Source organism: Pelecanus crispus, chromosome 4 (assembly GCF_030463565.1).
Source record: "Pelecanus crispus isolate bPelCri1 chromosome 4, bPelCri1.pri, whole genome shotgun sequence".
In the NCBI taxonomy this organism is placed as follows: Eukaryota; Metazoa; Chordata; class Aves; order Pelecaniformes; family Pelecanidae; genus Pelecanus; species Pelecanus crispus.
Genome location: NC_134646.1, coordinates 28308825 through 28328184, shown reverse-complemented (window position 1 = coordinate 28328184; position 19360 = coordinate 28308825). Strand labels below are relative to the sequence as shown.

The 19360-nt window shown below is 42.8% G+C and overlaps 1 protein-coding gene across 1 annotated transcript; it reads right to left on the bottom strand.

The window, feature by feature from the left end:
- Positions 1–2084: 2084 nt before the first annotated feature.
- ETNPPL (ethanolamine-phosphate phospho-lyase) lies at positions 2085–14969 on the bottom strand. Its single transcript, XM_075709245.1, has 13 exons — positions 14914–14969; positions 12926–13044; positions 12604–12763; positions 11675–11749; positions 9792–9885; positions 8730–8846; positions 6888–6970; positions 6224–6449; positions 5197–5351; positions 4366–4455; positions 4024–4154; positions 3052–3119; positions 2085–2210 (listed from the first exon to the last, which is right to left on the bottom strand). Exons 1-13 carry the CDS (start codon positions 14967–14969, stop codon positions 2085–2087), a joined length of 1500 nt encoding a protein of 499 aa, XP_075565360.1.
- Between the last annotated feature and the right edge of the window lie 4391 nt (positions 14970–19360).

Below are 19360 nucleotides of genomic sequence, written 5' to 3'. Positions count from 1 at the left end.
GATGCACAGGCCCCTTGTGTTTATGAAGTTGTAATCTTCACCTCCCCTCAGATTTAGGCTAATGGAATTTTTTTTTTTCTAGTTCTTTGACATGCTTTTGAAAATTAAATATTAATGACCTGCCACAACAGGCAGTGCCACAGTATAGACTGGTGGGCTGTGTGCCTTTGAGCTTAACCTTTCCAATAAATCAAACCAGCATTTGCTTGCTGGGAAGCACATGCTGTTGGTGCTGCATATAGTGGATGAGGTACAATGTAAGTAGCCCCATCCCATACGGGGCATGACATAAACCGTGCCTTTGGACCCATACGCAATTAAGTTGACTTAGGTCTTTGTGTAGTTTCATGTTGGAAAAGACCTGTGGCATCCTTCCTGGTGCAGGGTTACCAGGGGCTGAATTGTGGCAACTGAAGTAACATCTGGCTTGGAGGGTAAGAGCTGCCGACACCTGAAGGCCATGTAAGGCCTTGGGGAAAAAACAGCCTAGCCAGTTCTGCTTCAGCATGGAGACAACCCCCAGCCAAAACTGAAGTTACCATCAAATAGGTGTTACTGAAGAATAAAATGAAAACAAAAAAACTCTTTGTGGAGAACATAATAATTACAAATAAGATATTTATTTTTATGGAAGAATTATTCAAGGATCATGAAAAAGAAAATAAGCCAGCTTGAGGATGTTGGAAAACGTTACACCAGAAACATCAACATTAATATAGCAAATTGTGGAAAACATGAAATTAGATAAGGTGCTCAATTTTCAGTCATATCAGTGGGGTCATTAGCAGCAATTATAAAACAGCAGAATTTAGGGTATTTAAAATTGAAGAGGAAATACATTTTGTCTTTTTTTTTCTGAAGTACAAACCATTTGTAAAGCCCTCAGTGTCTTCCATAGCATGGAGTTGTGCATGTATTAAAAAAGAGAAGCAGGGCTTATGTGCTGTCATTGAAATTTGACACTGACAAGAAGGCAAGTCAGTCTAAAGTATCTGCAGCACAGATAGGCAGTGGCTGCAAAGTGGTTGCATGCATGTTTTTATGCAGTGGTCCTCTCATTTTAGTAATCTATCAAATGTTAGCATAGCCTTTTATGTGTCAGGATCACATGCAACTGGTATGCCACTCTTCATCACCACTGACAAAAAGTAACAGCACTGCTACAACAGGATCAGGCAGTAATTCCCACAACTGTCAAAACAACTAAAATCCATGGGAATGCAAGCTGGGCAGTCCCTGGGAACCCCATTTTGAGAGACCCTCAGGTTAAATTCAATCAATCAGTAAGTCTGAAATGATATATACTCTATTTGCATTTTTTTTTGATTGAGAGCGTTCAATATATAAACTTTTGGGAAAAAAACCATAAAATCTTACTCTATATAAATAGTTATCTATAAAAGTTGCTTTATCCATAGAAAATTAGGATCCAGAGTCTTCATTTTCTTTGAACATAAAGTGAGAATGTCCTGCATAAACATCATGTCTTTACACACACAGTGGTAGACTCTTGGTAGAGTATCATCGACATTAACAAAGCTATGCCAATTTACATCAGCTGGGAGTATGGTCCATAGGACCTAAGTTACACTGGAAGATAATAATGATTTCTCTCTCAAGCATTGTTTTGTGAATTCAGCCATTAAAACATGGGAAGTAATTAACATCTCAATATTACATATTGAAATTTAACATATTGTAAAAATAGCGTGTTAAGCATATAGTTTTAAACTTAATAGGAATGGCATTTGCTTGTATGGTGGTTAAGCAATTCAGATTCTGTGTAATATGGGTAAATCCACAGATTTCACTGAGTTTGTGTACCTATGTCAAACATGCCATCAGCACCAAGGTACTTGTGTATCACTTGTCCATTCTGTCACATCTAGATTTCAAGCCACATGGTGCTGTATCTGAAAAGGTATTTGAAACTCCTAGTGAAGCTAATGGGAATTCAGCCAGTTTATGGAAGGTAGGACTAAGCTTCAAACAGATCCTAGGACTTGGACTATTGCACTCTTCATCTCAAAAGCAAGCCGGACACAAATTCAAACTGAATGAGGAAACTTTCCCTCTTCATGTTCTTATTCTTTTACTTGGCACTGAGCATTTTTTAGAATAAAGCCCATGTTCTTGTCTGCAGGCCAACATCCATTCATATGAGTGATGCTTTCATTTGCACCTTCTGGTTGAGAGCTCCCTTCAGTTGTCTGAAACAGAAGTGAAATATCAGTGAAGGCACATGCATGTCTTCCAATAGGCAGCCACTGGTAGCTCTGCCTGACTCTCCTCTTTTAGTGGCAAAATTTCTTAGCTTTGAAAGAAATTGAATCAAATGTGTACAAATGACTGTAAGAGGAGGCTTGCACCCCAAATCTAGTATAATCTAGATAGCCAATAACCCATAGGGTGTCTGCCTTAATTACTAGATACCTAGACAGCTGAGCTATTAGCCTTCCCACCATTTGCAGCATGACCCGAAAACTCACCAAAGGACAGCTCTGTAAGCTTTCCTATAACACAGTGGGTGATGTGTTTTTAAGGGTGTGAGAAATTATATATGATTTATCCAAAGCTGGGACTGCAACCTAAGAAGTCCAATATGGATGCATATCAGCCATTCATACTCAAAGAGCTATGGTGGAAACAAAATCCTTGGAACTCTCTGAAAACTTGGACACCTTCCAGGCTGAAGGCTTGCTTACAAAGCCAAATATCTATCAGTAGCATGCAATACCTAGAACTAGTGAAATTGTTGACTGCTGAGCCCACAATTTTGTGCAGCCCAAAGTCTGGTTGGTCTTGTTTGCACACAAGGGAGACAAGGTGAGGGGCTTGTCTATAACATGTTTCTCGTTGTAGGTCTGTATTACTCAGGTCTTTTTAGATTTGCCCCAGTAATACAATCCTCTCAGGTTCCTAGTAGCGGGTTATGTTCTGAGCTCAGTTTCAGGGCACAGAACCACTCACACCACCAAAAATGAAGGCATGCTCTACCGAAGTTATTTATACTTGCTATCTGAATAAGAGTTCAAAAAATTCAAAACATACTTTTCTTTTACACTGTGCATTTGTAGATGCATTATTTTCTGTCTTCATTCCAATTGCCTCTTCCATTTCTAAAAAAAACCAATAAAATCATTAAATTAAAAAGAACCAGGGGTAAGTAAGCATACAGTCAATTTAACAGCTGGCTGAAGTAAAAAATACCTCATCAGCTATTCCTCTGGGTATTTATCACACAGAAGAATAACTGAAGAATGATGAATACTTCCTAAAACATTTTTCTGAGGCAATGTGATTAATGTATTGGGACTGTGTAGCTTGGGAGTATTTAGAGAAAAGAACGAAATTAGCAGCTTGACTGTAGCATGTGAGTTCAGATAGACCTTTCAGAGCTGAATTCTGCCTTTGTCCAGCAGGTTTGTGCTAGTCTAACTCCAGTTGTTATAATCTCAGGAGATGGGAGCATTCAATGTAGAAAGGGCTTGGAAAGTCCTTACACTAATAGTATACCTGACATTATTTTCCCCTGGCTTGGTCCCCAGGTAGAAGATAAATAGAGTCTGAAAACCTTCAGGCTAAAACTGAGTGAGAAAATCATGTTCCAGTATGCCAGTAAAAAAAAAAAAAAAAAAAAAAAGAAAGAAAAAGAAAAAGATAGGAGCACAATATGGAAAGTTTCATCAGTGTTTCAGGAGTGCCTTTCAGGCCTGTGCTGACTTAATATATTTGCTCCTTAACATATAGCATATGCAACCAGAAATGAGTAGTAACACTGAGTCTGTGAGAGAAAGGATCCAGAGCAGGATTTTATCTAAAAGTCCGGATGAAGTATGTATGGGCCTTTTTATTTACTTATAATAATTGGCATTAAGAACAAGAGTTTGGACAAGTGGTAAGAAATGTAATTGATTAGTTTCCCTTGCATGCAATGGCCTAGATTATGGTGCTGGTTTTTCTAATGAGTCATCTGGAAATGAACAAAGAAGAGTACTCCTTTGAGCACTAAAGCATACATACCTGTAAGAAGTGCATCAATTGTCTCCACTACGTGTTTTGCATCTTCCATTGTGAAACACATTGGTGGTTTAAATTTTAGTATATTTCTGTGGGGTCCATCTGCACTAAGAAGGATTTGATGCTCTTTCAGCCTGTGGAAAGAGGAAACATCTGTGTTAGACACGGGTATAAAACTATATTGTGTCCTGTCAGACCCTTCAGGCTGAGTTAGATTTTGAAACGTTTCTTTTTCTACTACTATGTTATCAAAAGCTACACAAATTTAAACTGAAATTCATGGCTAACTGCTGGGGAATATTAGGAGGGTTTGATCACTGCACATAGTCTTTGAAAACCATTTACTTGTAAATAAGGTGAAGGGCTTCAGCTGTGGCTGGTGTTCGCTTTTGGTGATCTTTCACCAGATCCACTCCAACAAACAATCCAACACCCCTGGAATAGAGAAAAAAACCACAGACAAGTGAAATCCAGTGTCAGTAGCCCAATCCTTCTGCTGCAAATTCAAAACCTGTTTCTAACAACTGCAGTTCCCTTCCCTGGGGTGCAAGCAAGGAAGGAGCAGGAAAGAGAGGAGACTTGCTCTTTGGTCGTCTTTTGGCACTGGCTACTTCAGATGATCAAGTGGGATAACAGATATTTTTGCATAAATAAATTTAGCTGGCTCATTAAGGCTACATGGCCAGTTAAGAATGATAGAAATAATTTTCATTCTCTCTTATCCTGCAAACCTCAAGCCAGGGAGCTGTGGAAGACAAATAACCAAAACCAAGAAGTAAAAAAACCCCACAACCCAACCCCTCCCCAAAAACCTGAAGGCAGTTTTCATGGTAGTAACATGAGATGAGGAAAACCCACAATAACATCTCCAAATGAAATGGACCAGAGATTTGAACAAAGTCTCCATCATCCCAACAGTGTGCTGACAACTGGGTTATTGCATGTGGATGGCTCTTTCTCCTACTCTCTCCCAGAGATTTTCTAGTGGCTATGCTTATACGGAACTAAGCAGATGGATAGACAACTTTTTTGAAAAATATATTGCCTTACAGTATCAGTTTTGGGTAGTCCATTTTAAAAAAAGGGGTGTAGCATAAACATGACGTAATGTTTCTGTGTTCCCCTCACCCCAAACTTGTTAATTTTTCTTCTCTGACATTGCTGTAAGGCACCCACCTGATATCTCCTACTAAGGGATGTTTCTTCTTTTGCTCAGCCAGCAACTCCAGGACATAATTTCCTACACGTGTAGCATTTCCTTGGAGATCTTCTTTTTCTATTACCTCCAGCACAGCCAAACCAATAGCACAAGACACTGGATTGCCTCCAAACTGATAGTAAAGACAAATAGGAAAACAAAACCCATCAGAAACATTAATCTGTGTCTATCTAGTTTTCACTTGCTCTCTCCTGCTGTCATGAGGAAAGCTTGAAGAGGTGGGGATTTTGTGCCGTGCAACTTGGGGAGCCCCATCCCCTGCACTTTGCGTAGTGTAGGAGGCCCAAGGGAGAGGCTCCCTCTTCCTCTGCTTCGGGTTTCAGTAATTTGAAGATTTCACAGCTGAAGCATTCAAGCTGCTCTCATGGTTTGCTGATTGCCTGTACAGGCAAAATGCTCCTGTGAAGAGCAGTGGGTGACAGATCTGATATTTCTTGAACTGCAGGGTATAAACTCCATTGAAAGCAGGGGGATTCATGGTAGGTGGGAAGAAGACTCAGTCACAGGAGCAGGAAGAGGGCTCATTAAACAAGAAGAAAGCTGCTCCTCTGTGGCATGCACGCAGCTCAAATATTTCCTGGTAAAGGGTCACTGTTTTGTTAGATGGCAATGCAGAGCAAGGTCTGCCAGGGCATGAGCCCCACTAGTGCAGAGCCTATCCTAGAAAATGAAATTTTACATGATCAACATTTCAGAGAGAGGAGAGAGAGAGAGAAAAGTAAGGAAGAATTCATCTGTATGGATGTGAGCTGAGATGCATGACTTGCCAGAGAGCTAGTGCTGGTCCATAAGAAGATATACCACTTGGTACAGAGGATATTTCAAAGCCTCTCCACTTGCTTTTAGATATTAGACTGATTGACTTGAGCTCTTAGTAATGTGATGCAGTGATGGATGCAGACGTTAGCTGAATTACCTGAACAACTTCTAACTGCTAAATGCAGACCAAAAGAAAAAAAGGCAAACCTTCACCTACAAACTTACTGTATTGAAATACTCCAGTCCAGAGGCACCAAAACTTTCAGCTATTTCCCTTGTTGTGACCACACAAGACATAGGGTGGCCATTGCCAATGGGCTTTCCCATGGTGACAATGTCAGGCACAAAGTCTTCACCTTGCAGCTGGAATGCCCAAAAATGCTTCCCAACTCTGCCAAAGCCAACCTGGACCTCATCAGCTATGAACACACCACCTGCCGCACGCACGTACCTGAAAACAAATAGCATAGCTTGAATGACTAGTGCTGCAGGGCACAACTCAGGTAGGCAATCTAGGACAAGGGAGTTTGTATTACAGAAATTCTCCAGTGTGAGAACAGGTTAGGAAAAAAAGAAAGAACGTGGCTGCTTTTGGGGTACTCTAATGGTACTGCAGGGTTATATCTATGATGGTTCAACTTCACCTTCCATCAGACTTCTGGCCTGAGGATTAAAGATAGAAAAGGAAAGACAACTATCCAGCTAAAAACAATTTCAGCTGATGTTCCATAAAAAATAGAAGTGAACTCTACTTCAAAAAGTAGAAAGGAACCACAGATAGCCAAGAACAAGAGAGGGTGATAGCTGAATTGATTGGATAATCCTATAGTGAAAAACCTGTTTCTTTCATTAATTTTCCAGTTATGCCCTTTTGAAGTAGTGTACGTACTCTGCCACTTTCTGGAAGTAGCCCACAGGTGGAATTACTTGGCCTCCACAGCTCTGCATGGATTCAGCTATGAAAGCAGCAATCTACAAAAAACAAACTCAGGTGAGAACAGTGTTCATCTACTTGGCCTTTGCACAAACATCTAACAGTCTAGAAATAAATGTTTAAATGTGTGCCTTAATTTAATCACGCAATGGGTTGGACAACTGAGGGCTCTTGAAAACAGCTATAGCTAAAGAATTTATTCATTTTGTAACCTGGGGTGCCCAAATTTGCAGTAGCCAGGGCCACCTTTGCAACCTGATGGGAATACAAGGACCTCTGTTAAGCCCGAGTCCTACAGTTGTTGAAGTGGAAGACACTAGTGTCAGTGTCTTCAGGTTGTATCAGGTTCCTGGAAGCTCTGTAAATTTATTTACAAATTTCAATGTACAGGAGACACACAACAGTGTTTGCCATTTTCCCCAAGAGGTTAATGAAACTTACTTAATGCCAAGGCTCTCCATTACTGGGTATATGTGGTGATCAGCTTTTTTGTTCAATCCTGAACACAAGGTAGAGGTGGGTAGAAGCTGAACTGTAAGATGACCTGAGGCTATGCTTTGGGCACCCCTGCCTAATGCAAATAACTACACAAGTAAAATGTCAGCATGAGGCACTTGACAAAAGAAGAGAAAAATTCTACGGGTGAAATAATTCCAGTTGCTAGGAATGAAAAAGAAAGTTATTTCAAGTCAGGAAGGGTAAGAGCAGCGGATCAGATACACTGGAACATCAAAATTCGTTTCTTGTCAACAGCAGAGGTCTATGCAGCAGAGATACGATATTACCCCAAAGTCTCAGCATAAGTCTGCTATTTAAGGGCTTGCATCCCCACACCACTTGTGAACCCCTCCCTGAGCATCAAGAGGTCTCTCTGGGCTGGTGCAGTCTTCCTGGAAACAAGGCCGAGCAGTAACGTGTAAAGAACCGTACACTATATTTGAAGAGGCATGCTACGGCCAAAGAGTACGAAGCTTCCCATAGCATGTGAGGCTTAGCCTTTAGCACAACTTGTCCTGCCACAGGTCTATGTCACCAAAACCTAAGAAATATGCAAAAGAAAGGAAACAAGGGAAGAAAAAAACAAAACTATCCGTTAGTAGAGAATAAAAAAAAGTTGATGAAGAAACTAAAAGAAGAGTGATGTAAGTCCATTGGACTGGAAAGGAACATGTTGTTCCAATCTCCACTGAAGTCTTCTGTGACTCCAGTGGGTTTTGGATCAAGCCCCACATGTCTCAAGATGCTAACACCATCATACAAAACATTAACACATTTTAGGTAAACCTGTTCAGAAATCGTCTGTTTTTATCAAGGTCATATTGTATATGATTGAAAGGCTCACAGTTTTAGATGACTTCAATGTTATTTTAAGCTAATAGACTCAGAAACGTAGTATCAAGATTTTATCTAGCATATTTTCCCCATGTCCTGTAGACTTTTATATATCCTTGCTAGAATTTGTGATGTAGTTTCTCAGCTGACCTCAAAGCTTGCCCTAAGATATTTACAATCTACTGATTCAATACATAAAAAAAGAAATTAAACTGCTTTGGTTGTATCTGCTTATTCACAACTGTATTATTGATCCTTTCATTGATGCCTACAAAAGTTATGGTAAGACCATCAGGTAGAAAAATGGCCCATTTTGAACACAGAACCCACCATAGAAAAATGAAGGCCAGGGTGAATCAAGGGAAACTGAGTAAAGAAACTTAGTTTCTTTAATTGCCTGTTTCATGCCCCCATGCCACACTTAATAGGTGAAGCCTCAGCATTTCTAGAGCACAAAATACACACCTTGCGTCCATTCTTCTGTGTTTCTTCAATAATCTTTTTCACCTCTTCAGCGTAAGCACTTGCTGGATCTGGGTGGTCTTCCCTATATTTCCCTCTGTAGATATCTGGAGAAGGAGCCTGAAAAGACCATTTTTTTTTTTTTTTTTTTTTTTTAAAGTGCATCCTTCATGAAACATTTACTTTCTTTTCTATTGCTCTGCGTTTTTGTCTTTCCACACAGATACATAATAGGAGTTAGTACAGCCTGAATTTCTGCATAGAATTGCAAAAATGCTTCCAGGAACTTAAACTCAATCCAGCCCTGTGATGTGTTCAACATTACTGGACATAACTGTTGAAAGAGCCATCAGCTACCTCACCCACCTTTCAAGACCATCCCTCCTCTCCCCCAAGAAACAATACTGAGTCCTCATCCATCATCTTATTTCAGATTCTTGCAGAAAGATCCATTTCTGCAACTGGTGAATGAGGTTTTCCAGTCTGTCACTTCCCTTCCAGCACCCTAGTCATAGTACGAATCTGTATGACCTTCAAGCCTCTACAAATGGTGTTGGGAGAGGTTCAGTAAATAAGAAAAGGAAGTGGTATAAAAAGGTGGATACTATTTCAGCAGTGTGGTTAATGCAAGGAGGTTTAGATAAGAAAGGCCTGTGTGGTGTACATCTCTGGGCTGAGAACAATTTTTGTCTTTGTAAGATACACAAGTTCAGGCTGAAAATCAAACAGTATCCTGCTCAGTTGGACATCCATGAGTTCTATATCTGGATCTGTGTGAACTTGTGGTGTCTGCCTTTACAGTTTTTGGAAGTAGACTCAAAAGTCCTGCATATCTTTAGCTAAACCAACACAACTATACAGTGCAGTGACTCAGGAAACTTGTAGCACTATGAAGGAAATCAGCCTCACAGCTGAATACCCTCTTAATCCACTGACAAACAGCCAAGTGTATGTACTCTAGCATCAGCAAAGCAGAATGAAAGTATATTTACACCAGAAGAGGGTAATTCAATATGCTGCATTAACAGGCATAAAAATGACAAAAAGCAAAAAAACCACACTTACCACATGCACAAACTCCTTCTTGCTGTCCTTTCCCAGCTGATTAAATTTATAGGGACTGATGTCAATCAGAGATGTAACATGGCCATGGTAAGCACTGCATGAGTGTTAAATATTGAAGTCACTTTTCACCAAATGTATAGAAGAGCTAAATTTACAGCTGTGCCCATAAATAATACAGAATAAGCAACTGTATCTGCAACACAGTAGCAACACAGTAGCACTGTTTGTGATGGGGGATCTTGATTTAATTTACCCAGTCTTTCTCTCAAAGGCAATATGAAATCGCTGTTGACTTTAATTCACCAGCAAGACTGGAATCAGGAAGTTTTTTTTCTTGCATAAAATCAAATGCCAGCACAGGGACAGACAAAGATGATGTCCCCTGGACTGCATCGCCTCTAAGGTGGCTGCCCTAGCAGCCTTACCTAGCAGCTGAAGGGTGGGTCCAGCGCCCTCATTTCCAACCTGTGGGCCCCACTCTGGCCAACCCAAGCTTTGCAAGCTAGACCCCAGCACCGTTGCAAAGACTCTCAAGAGTGTGCATTGCATCAGAAGGTGGGGATCTTATGCAGCAGCAGCAGCACACTGCTACCTGCCCTGAAGGCCCTACAGGCTAGACTGTTTGGCAGAAGCCACTTTCAGGATAAGGATGAAGAGTGTTTGAATACAAAAGATTTATATTGCAGAGTATGCTAAAGCTGGTTACTGCTGAGGACAACTTCATTTAGAAATGAGGAAACAGAGCCTTTTGAACCTAAAGCATGTAGCAGCTTCATTCAAGGAATAAACACTTTTGTCAGCCATAAACTTGAAGTGAAGGGAACCTCAAACCAAATCAAAGACATCACAATCTCATAGTAGCCCCCATGTAGAGTAGAGAGGATGTTTTTGAACTCTTTTGTCTTCTTTACACCTTCCTACTAGCCAGTCAACAAAATCTGGCAATGGACACAAAGACAGGACAGAAAGCCCACCCTGACTGGGATGGTAGCTATGGCAAAAGCCTACAGAGCCTTGGGACTTGGGCAAAGAAATACCCTGTGGTGTTCAGGAAGACAAGACGTTGCAGTGGAACAGTGACAGAGCCAACTCCATCCTCAGCCTCTCCTGGTGGAAGCTACTCTCAGTAGCTCCAAATCTTGGCCACGTGAGTCAAGGAGGGCTAACAGAGATCTGAGCACGGCTGAGTCAAACAAGCTTTGTGCTGTTCAGATAGAGTGCTCTTGCAGTTGCTCTGGCTGGATTTTCTAATCACAACCTGAGAAGAAGATCCAGCTCTACAGCATCATAACCAACCCTACGGCTGCATCTAGGATAGGGAAACCCAGAGACATGGTTGGCCACCTTCCCCATGGCTGATGGCCCTCTCAGTGCCTCCTGATTTTGGAGCTGCTTGGTTTTGTGTGTGTACTTGTGTTCACTGGAGGAGAGCTGAGCATTGGTGCAGCACCATTGCAGAGCTACAGGATCTTTCTTCTTGACCACTGAATATTTATTTGTACAAAAAGAAATATGTCCAGCAGAGCATGACAAACAGAAAGCCCTTTTCCAGAGCAGCCCAGTGGCCAGAACACTCATTGATGTTGAAAACCAACATTCAAGTCTCTGGCCTGAATTGCTTTGGGAGTCTCTGTGGGAAATGCCCTGTAACAGGTGATTGACCTTCTGGGGGGACTGACAAGCTTCGTTTTCAGAGATCTTCAAAACTTGGGTTTATCCAAATGTGGAAAAGGGATTTCCTGACCTGTTCTAGTACGAAAGCAACAAAGCTTTTCTTTCAGCAGGCAGTGGAGTACAAACAGCAGGGGGTTGCTGCAAAGCCACTTCTGAAGTAATGGCAGGAGTTGCTGGCTGCATTCACATAAGCTACTCAATGTACTTACTTTTCAAGGGTGATCACATCTTCGTGCCCATGGTACTGCCGAGCCAGTCGTAAAGCAAGATCATTTGCTTCAGACCTGCATAATAACAGATACAGCCACAAAATAGTGAGGAAGTGCTTCCAATTAAAATGGTATTCTGACACAGAAGAGGAGACATGGGACTAATGGATATAATAAAGCAACACAGCAGGCTCTGTTACTATACGGATTACAATGCTAAGGTTGAGGCTGTAAATGCCATGTAAAAGGGCAAAGAAAAAACAGCTCTTTGTATAAACAGCAAACAAAGATATGCTTTCTTTCCCTCCCCCAGTTTGCTTGTAGACATTTACCTCCTCTTGGTACAAATGAGACTGCTTTGCAGCTGAGAGCGCAATGCAGCCGCAAACCCTTGAAAAGCAACAGCACGCCAGCCCCCTCTCCCACCCTCCATGATGGCTCCGTCCTCCCCAGCGCTTGCACCATCAGGCAGCAGAGAATGCAAATCTGCTCCCCAGATGAAGACTCAAACTTCCAGCCTGACCCATAGCAGCCCCTCTGCTTACAAGTCCCTGCAGGTTGTCTGTTCTGGCAACATAAGTGATCACAGATGAAACGGACCGCCTAAAGAAGACTACTCATTTCCAAGGTCATATGTCAATTTACAGATAGCATTCACCAATCTGTAGTCTAATTTGTTTTTCTTCCTTTTTCCCCCTTTTTTGCATAGCATTCAGCAGAGCAGTTTCATGTTTTGGCTGTCTTGCATTGAGCCATCGCACTAAATATGACAGCTGCAAATAGGAAGGATCCTTTCATCAATACTGGATATATTTTTGTTGCTTATTATTAAGTCCTACTTAGTCAGATTTAAACCAAGCTGTTCTGAGTGTCCATCTCAAATAGGAGCAAAATACTCATAATTGAAAAAAAAAAATATTCAGACATACCCAGAGTTAACAAAATAGCAAACAGAGAGTTTCTCGGGCAGGGTGGCAGTAAGACGCTGTGCGTACTGAACAAGGTTGTCATGCAGGAACCGGGAATTTGTATTGAGCAGTTCCATCTGTTTTGTCGCAGCCTTTATCACATATGGATGACTGTGGCCAACTAAAGAATAAAATAATTAGTTATTACTAGCAAGCAGTCAGTTATTGAACCACACAAAGAGATTCAGAGAAGCACTGTGAACATCATCACTTGGAAGAAGTGTGTTCGGATCCCTATTAGAAACGAAGGAACAGAAACAGTCTTACAAGTTAAACTGCTTACCATGTGCAACGTTGTTGATACAATCTAAGTATTTTTCTCCTTTCTCATCAAACATATATTGACCCTGAGCACGCACTATCTTCAGAGGGTCCTTGGCAAAGAAAACTTTGCAGGAAGGCCTAAAAAAAAAAAGAAGTATAAAACAACACCATTTTAGTTTTCTTAGTTTTCCTCCTTCTGAGTTTTAAGGGGGGTTGACCTTTTGCAGCTCTGGAGACAACTGCCTCCCTCTGCAAAGGGCTTGTGAGTAGTTCAGACGGTGGTCAAGTGCGGCTCTTGCTGAAATAAAAACCAGCCGCCGTGTACCTGCCCAGGCACAGTGGGAACAGAAGTAGGTCTTTAACAAGGGCGTTTTCAAAGCGTGACTCTGCCTGCAAGCAGCTTCACACAAGCACAGTGACTGCAAAGTCGTTCCAGGTCCTTATATGTCCTGCTGCGTTTCTAGGCTGTAGCTCTGTTTGTTTACATGCCTTACGAGCATGCATGGCCAATTAACTCGCTGGGAATAAAACAGAGTTGTTAAGCATTGTTCTATACTATAGCCAAAAATTCATTACGCAGTGGATAACTGTACTGTATAGAGGTCACATTCAAGAACAAAACACTAATGCCTTGCAGGCTTTATTTTCAGAGGTGCTGAGCAGTCCTAAAAATCTCAGTATCTCATCCTGACTACTTGGGATACAATCTTTAAAAGTGGCTTTTTATAAGGACCTAAATCCTGCTGGCTTTCAGCAAAACTCAGGCTCCTTGTAAAATTATCCAAAGTACTCTCTAAACACTCTTTTTTTTTTTTTTTTTTTCCCCTTCCTTGGAGAACATGCCAGCTATGTAATTATATTGAACGATATTACTGAGCAGAAGGAAAGTCTTCTGAACTTTTAGTAGTGTTTATATGACATCAGATAAACAGCCATTTCCAGGTAACTCAGACCGTGCTGCTAATGCATCCCTAGTGTCAGGTATATTGAGATTATGAACATGGAAAGCCCAAATGTGACTCCTAGAAGGTGAAGTCATTTACTTTCTCATACTTTCTAGCCTCGTTGCACAGATCTTTTCTGACATCTTTGGCTACTCCTCTGGTATACTTTAAAAGCAGTGCACATCATCATCATTGGCCATTTCTTGACTACAGCTTTTTCTTCTGTTAGGTGCCAGTCCTTTCTGTGAAAGTTTCTTTTTGTTCACTCAACACAGCCCAATCCTACAATCCTTGCACAGGCAAGAGTCCCATAACATTGAGATGGCCCTTAAAGAGAGGTTGATGTGTACGCTTTATGAAGGCAGAGAGGTTGATGTGCACGCTTTATGAAGCCATGACTTTTATGAATCTTTAGTGAGCTTTCTATACATTCCACACATTTAGGATGCAATCGGCAAACAGCCAGTGCTGGTTTTAACAACCTGGACTTATTTTTCACTTGGCGACACCTACTGAAGCAGGAGGAAATAATATAATATTGCGATACAGTGGGATCAGATATGCGCACAGCCAGGACTATTGCTCAAGTCACAACTGTAGGCAGCCTTCCTGAATTTTCCCCAGTTAGACTCGGTTTAAGCAATCTCCTCAGCTTCGTTTAACAGAGCCGTCTGTTTTTCGGGAGCGTGCATTTTATTCACTAAAAAACCCCGCACAGCAGCATTTCGGAAACACGCCTGGGTACCACACTGGTTGCTGGCTTTGTTCGCTCTGTTAAAAAAGCGACGTAGCGTTCGATGTGCTGTGTTTTCATGAAGTGGCCCAAAGCTTTGGCAAGCTGACGGGCTGACAGCTCTTGTCCTTCCCCCGCAGTCCCCGGCCGCGGGGACCCTTCTGCCGGCAGGGGCTGAGCCCGCTGCCCCGCAGGGGCTCGCCGCGGGGTCGCCCGGCCGCTGTCACCGCCGGGGGGGGCCGGTGCAGCCACCGGAGACCTTTCTCTTTCTCTTCCTCCTCCTCCTCCTCTTCTCCCCCGCCCCGCTCCCGGCCCCGCCGCCGCCCCTACCCGATGTGCTTCCTCCGCAGGGCGAGGGTCTCCGCCTTGCTGTAGCGCTCCTCCATCCCGCCGGCACGGCACGGCGCGGCACGGCCGGGGGCTCCCCGCCTCTTATGCCAGCGCCGGTCCCCGCCAAACCCCTCCTCCCCGCCTCCCTCCCTCCCTCCTTCCCCAGCGGGACGGCCCGGCTGCTCCCCCCACCCCCCCCCACCCCACCCCCCCCCACCCCAAAGGGTTTTCCTTTTGGGCGACTCGGGTTTACTCTTTAGCTAAGGGTTGCCCCCGCGCCTTTGAGTTTTTCTAACGATGCAAAGCGAAGTTGTGAAAGAACCGACTTGCTGTGGAGGGACGGCGGGAGAGCCGGGCATCCGCCGGGCGAGTGTGCCGTGCCTCTGCTTGCTGCCTTTCCTCGGGAATTCTGGTGGGCAAAGCACTTCTGCTACAGCCATCCTCGTGGGGAACGCCGAGCGGTTGATTTAATCAAAAGTAGGGTCCTAATTCAAGGACCTTCACAGCTCCTTATCTCCCAGACTCTGTTCCTAAGTGCACGCTGAGATACATACTAGTATACATCCATCAAAGCCAGTATCCGTATTTCTTGTAAAGTTGGGCAAATTAGTAAGACCTAATTTTTTTTTATGGTTTTGCTATGGTTTTGTAAATGTAAGTAGAATAGGGCTCTAGCCCTGGTACTCTCATGCATGGTCCAACCTTTTTCAGTGTAGGCAGGACCTCAGTGTAACTCGTCGTATGATCTCTTTCTAACCACAGCACCAATATAACGCTGATTTGTTTGAATGTGGCATTCCTTCATGGCTGCCCTTGATAACCATCTCACCGGACATCAAAGCCCATGAGAAAAGGAGGGGACGATTTCATGGGGAAGAAGGGCAGAATTCACGCCAAGAGGCATCACATTTGAAAACAGCAAGTGAAGCTGCTGGTGGAACACCTCAGCTTTACCGTCTCCCTGCCGTGGATGCACCCTCTCCTCGCCTGGAGGCTGCTCCCCGAGCTGCTCCCTGAGCAGCAAAACCTGCGCCCACGTCCCTGCTACCCCATCTGTAGCTCGTCTGTGCCACCTGCAGCACTATGTTTGGAAGAGTTTTCAGAGAGCATATGTAAAGCCACACGATTTCCTGTGCTGACACTTGTCTTTTCTAGATCAGTATCCAGTAAGCCATCCCAAATTCTGCAGATGGAAGAAACACACCTCCTGATTTTTACATTTTTTTTCATATCTTTGCCAGTAAGCTACCTTTCTGCTTCTCTAGTCAAGCATTTTTTTTCCTACAGGCATTTTCTTGAGCGTCTTCAGACAGTGCTAATTTTGAAGCTCCGCAGCTTTCACATTCCTGCATTACTGCTCCATCGGAAACCTTGCCTCACCAACCAACAAAACAGCCATGTAGCAGAAGTGGTAGGAGGCACCAGCAGCTACACCTCTCCATCCCAGCAGACAGCAGCTGCCTGTCTTCAGTGCCTTGTCCAGGAAGAAGGAGGCATGGACTTAAAAAATACGAGGGAGTTGTCAAAGCTGTGAGCTAGGGCGGTATTGTACAGGCAGCGATGAGATTCACGGATGGGTCTCAAGAAGAGAACAGGCATTTAGATCTGCTAACATTCAAATCAAGCCTAGGCTAGAGCCTGTCAGGAATGCCGTCTGCAATGCTTTTCTATTTTGCCCGCATCTCTGAAAGCTGGGGAATGATATTTAGCATAGGGTAGATGTAGTTCAAGGTGTACACATTATCTACTGGACCTAATTGCAATCCCTTTGTAACAGTAATGCAAAGAAAGGCTAGAGCCCAGGCGGTGAATGGCAGCATGCCAGCCTGTGAGTCCAAAGGCATTTCAGGAGAGACGATTTTCCTGCACCCAGCTGGTGCCTGCCCTCTGTGGGTGCCGAGCACAGCCTTGTCCCCACTCCGGGGCTGCTGGGAACGGTAACACTGAAAAATTTCAGCTGTTTATGCTGACCTGCCCAGTGTCGCTCACACAGAAAGCCTGGACTGCAAACAGATTTAAGGGATATGCAAGCTACTGTGCTCCTACTCCTTTACAAGCATGCATCAGCAGCCACCCCTGCTTGTATCAGGGCTTTTTGTTCCAGGTTTAGTGAAAGAAAGTTTGTTCATAGCTAGATAGTAATTGCTTGAAGCAATACTAAACTTCATCAGGAAAGCTCCGAGTGGCAGGTGAAGCAGCTTGTTGGGGAGGGGGGTGGTGGTGGTTCTCTGTTCCTTCACAGCCATGGAAAGAGGCTTAACAATCAAGAAGATATCCCACCCTCTTGGCTCGTAGTTCTTGCATGCTCTTTTAATATTATCGGCAAGAACAAGCCTGCCAAGTCTCCTGTGTAGAGTGGAGGAGGTCTCGCTCCCCCATTAGCAGAGAGACACCCTGCCCAAGACACAGGGCTTTCCAGCACTTTGTCACTTGGCTTTTGTAGACCTCTCCTGCTCCTTCCACTTGCCCTCATAATGCTGTGGAGTAAATACTAGCCACTACTTCTCCATGAGATAGAGAATTATTAAAATACTTTTTTTTTTTTTAAGTATCTGTGGGCTTTTTTTTTGTTTTCAAACATACTGTTTTCTCCACCCTGCTCTGTTTGCTTTCTGAAAATTTTAATTGATGATTTTTTTCCCACAGTTGTTTAAGGGCTTTTTCCTGGCAGGATACCAGCAACCAGCTGCCTGGCTCCCTGTATGAATGATGAAAAGGAGTAAATATTTCTAAGAGCTATTCAAAGTATCCAAGTAAGGTGCCTTTGTCTCCCTATTTAACTGTTTAAGGAGTTACCGCACCTCTGAAGAACAATGTATTGCTAGTGCATCCCAAGAAGCAAACCCATTACAAATGGTCAGTGGAAATACCTGCACTGAAGATCTGTTTCAGTACAGAAAGGTAAAGATGGACAAACAGTACCCGTCTGCACCTTCTCAGGGATAGCCAGCTGCTTGGTATTTGATCTGAAAGGGTATTTACTCTGAAACTGAGAGCTGATGCGGTGATCAGTCCAGCAGGCCCCTGAGTCAGTCGAGCGCAGGGTGTGTTAATTGGGTACAAATAGGCTAAGGGGAAGGCAGAAAAGAGCAAGATTATGTTACTTACTAAGCTTCATGGCAGCGCCCCTTTCCAGAGCCATTTGCACGCTTGCTGGGTCCTGAACAATTTTTGTTGAGAATCATTTCAGTGCTGAATGTACCAGTAGCGTTTGCAGTTCCAGATTTTTTAAACGGCAAATTTATTCTATACACATCTGATACAAGTGAATCGTCATAATAGTGAGAGTTAGTATTGTAGATTATATATGTTTTTTTGGCCATACTTGTTTCCATCAGTTTTGTCTCAAACAGAATCAACTACCTCACAGCAATCTTAATATGCCAAAGAGAAGAGAGCTCATAATGTTTGCAAAAGTTGCCAGGTACTTGCTAGCTCCAGGAGGGAGCAGCCAGACAAAGGTGATGCCAGTGAGAGCTACTGACTGCTCAGTTTAGGTGTGGGCACTAGAAAACTCAGTCAAGCTGTAACCTGCACATACAAAAAAAAATCAGGATATTTATTAGTTATTGAATATTCTGTCTTGGTGTAAGCACATGAAAAAATTGCATCTGTGTTGATGTGACAGGAGCCGTGTCCCCCTTTGATCTCAGAGACAAACTAAAGCAGCTTGAGTACAACTATACTGGCAGACTGTCATCTCTCTGTGAGGAGGTTTGTGTACAGTATTTTTCTGAACACTACAGATCATGTATATATATTTGTATAGATGCATATATATATCTCTATGCATGTATTTATATATATGTGCATATAATCACATATATACAAACATATATATGGAGCATCCAAGTTCCAGCTTTTGAGCAAGAATCCAAAACCACCGTATTTTTCTACTGCAGCCAGGCGAAGGGAGAGGAGAATGCCCCGTGAGTACTCCATCTGGAAAGCAGCAGAAGCCAACGGAAGAGAAGACAAATTAGTAAACCTGGGAAGACAGACAGACTCTGCTTGCAGGAACATGACTTAAATATTTTGGCATTCCCTTGTGTGTTTTTCTCTTAATATTTATTTGGGTGCAGTTGTTACTACTTGCTGGAACACGAATGCTTTGTCAGCTCATTGTTTTGTTTTGTTCTTTTTATTTTTAACCATTTCTTTTTGTGTGGTTACTGTAATTGAACCACTAGGTGAAGCTGTGTGAAATGAGGATAAAAAGCCACTTCTGTTGCATTTTGTTCAACTTCTGTAGAGTCCTTTTTACAAATGGGTAGGGATTAGCAGGTTTGGTAGGTCCGTAAAGCAGAGTTGGATGTGAGTAATGGCCTTTAAGTATTTAATTAAAAGCTCCATTAAAAAAAAAAAAAAAAAGAGAGAGGGAGAAGTGGCAGGCATTTCACATGCAGCCCTGAATGTGCTTTGGCATGTCACAAAATTATGAAGGAGG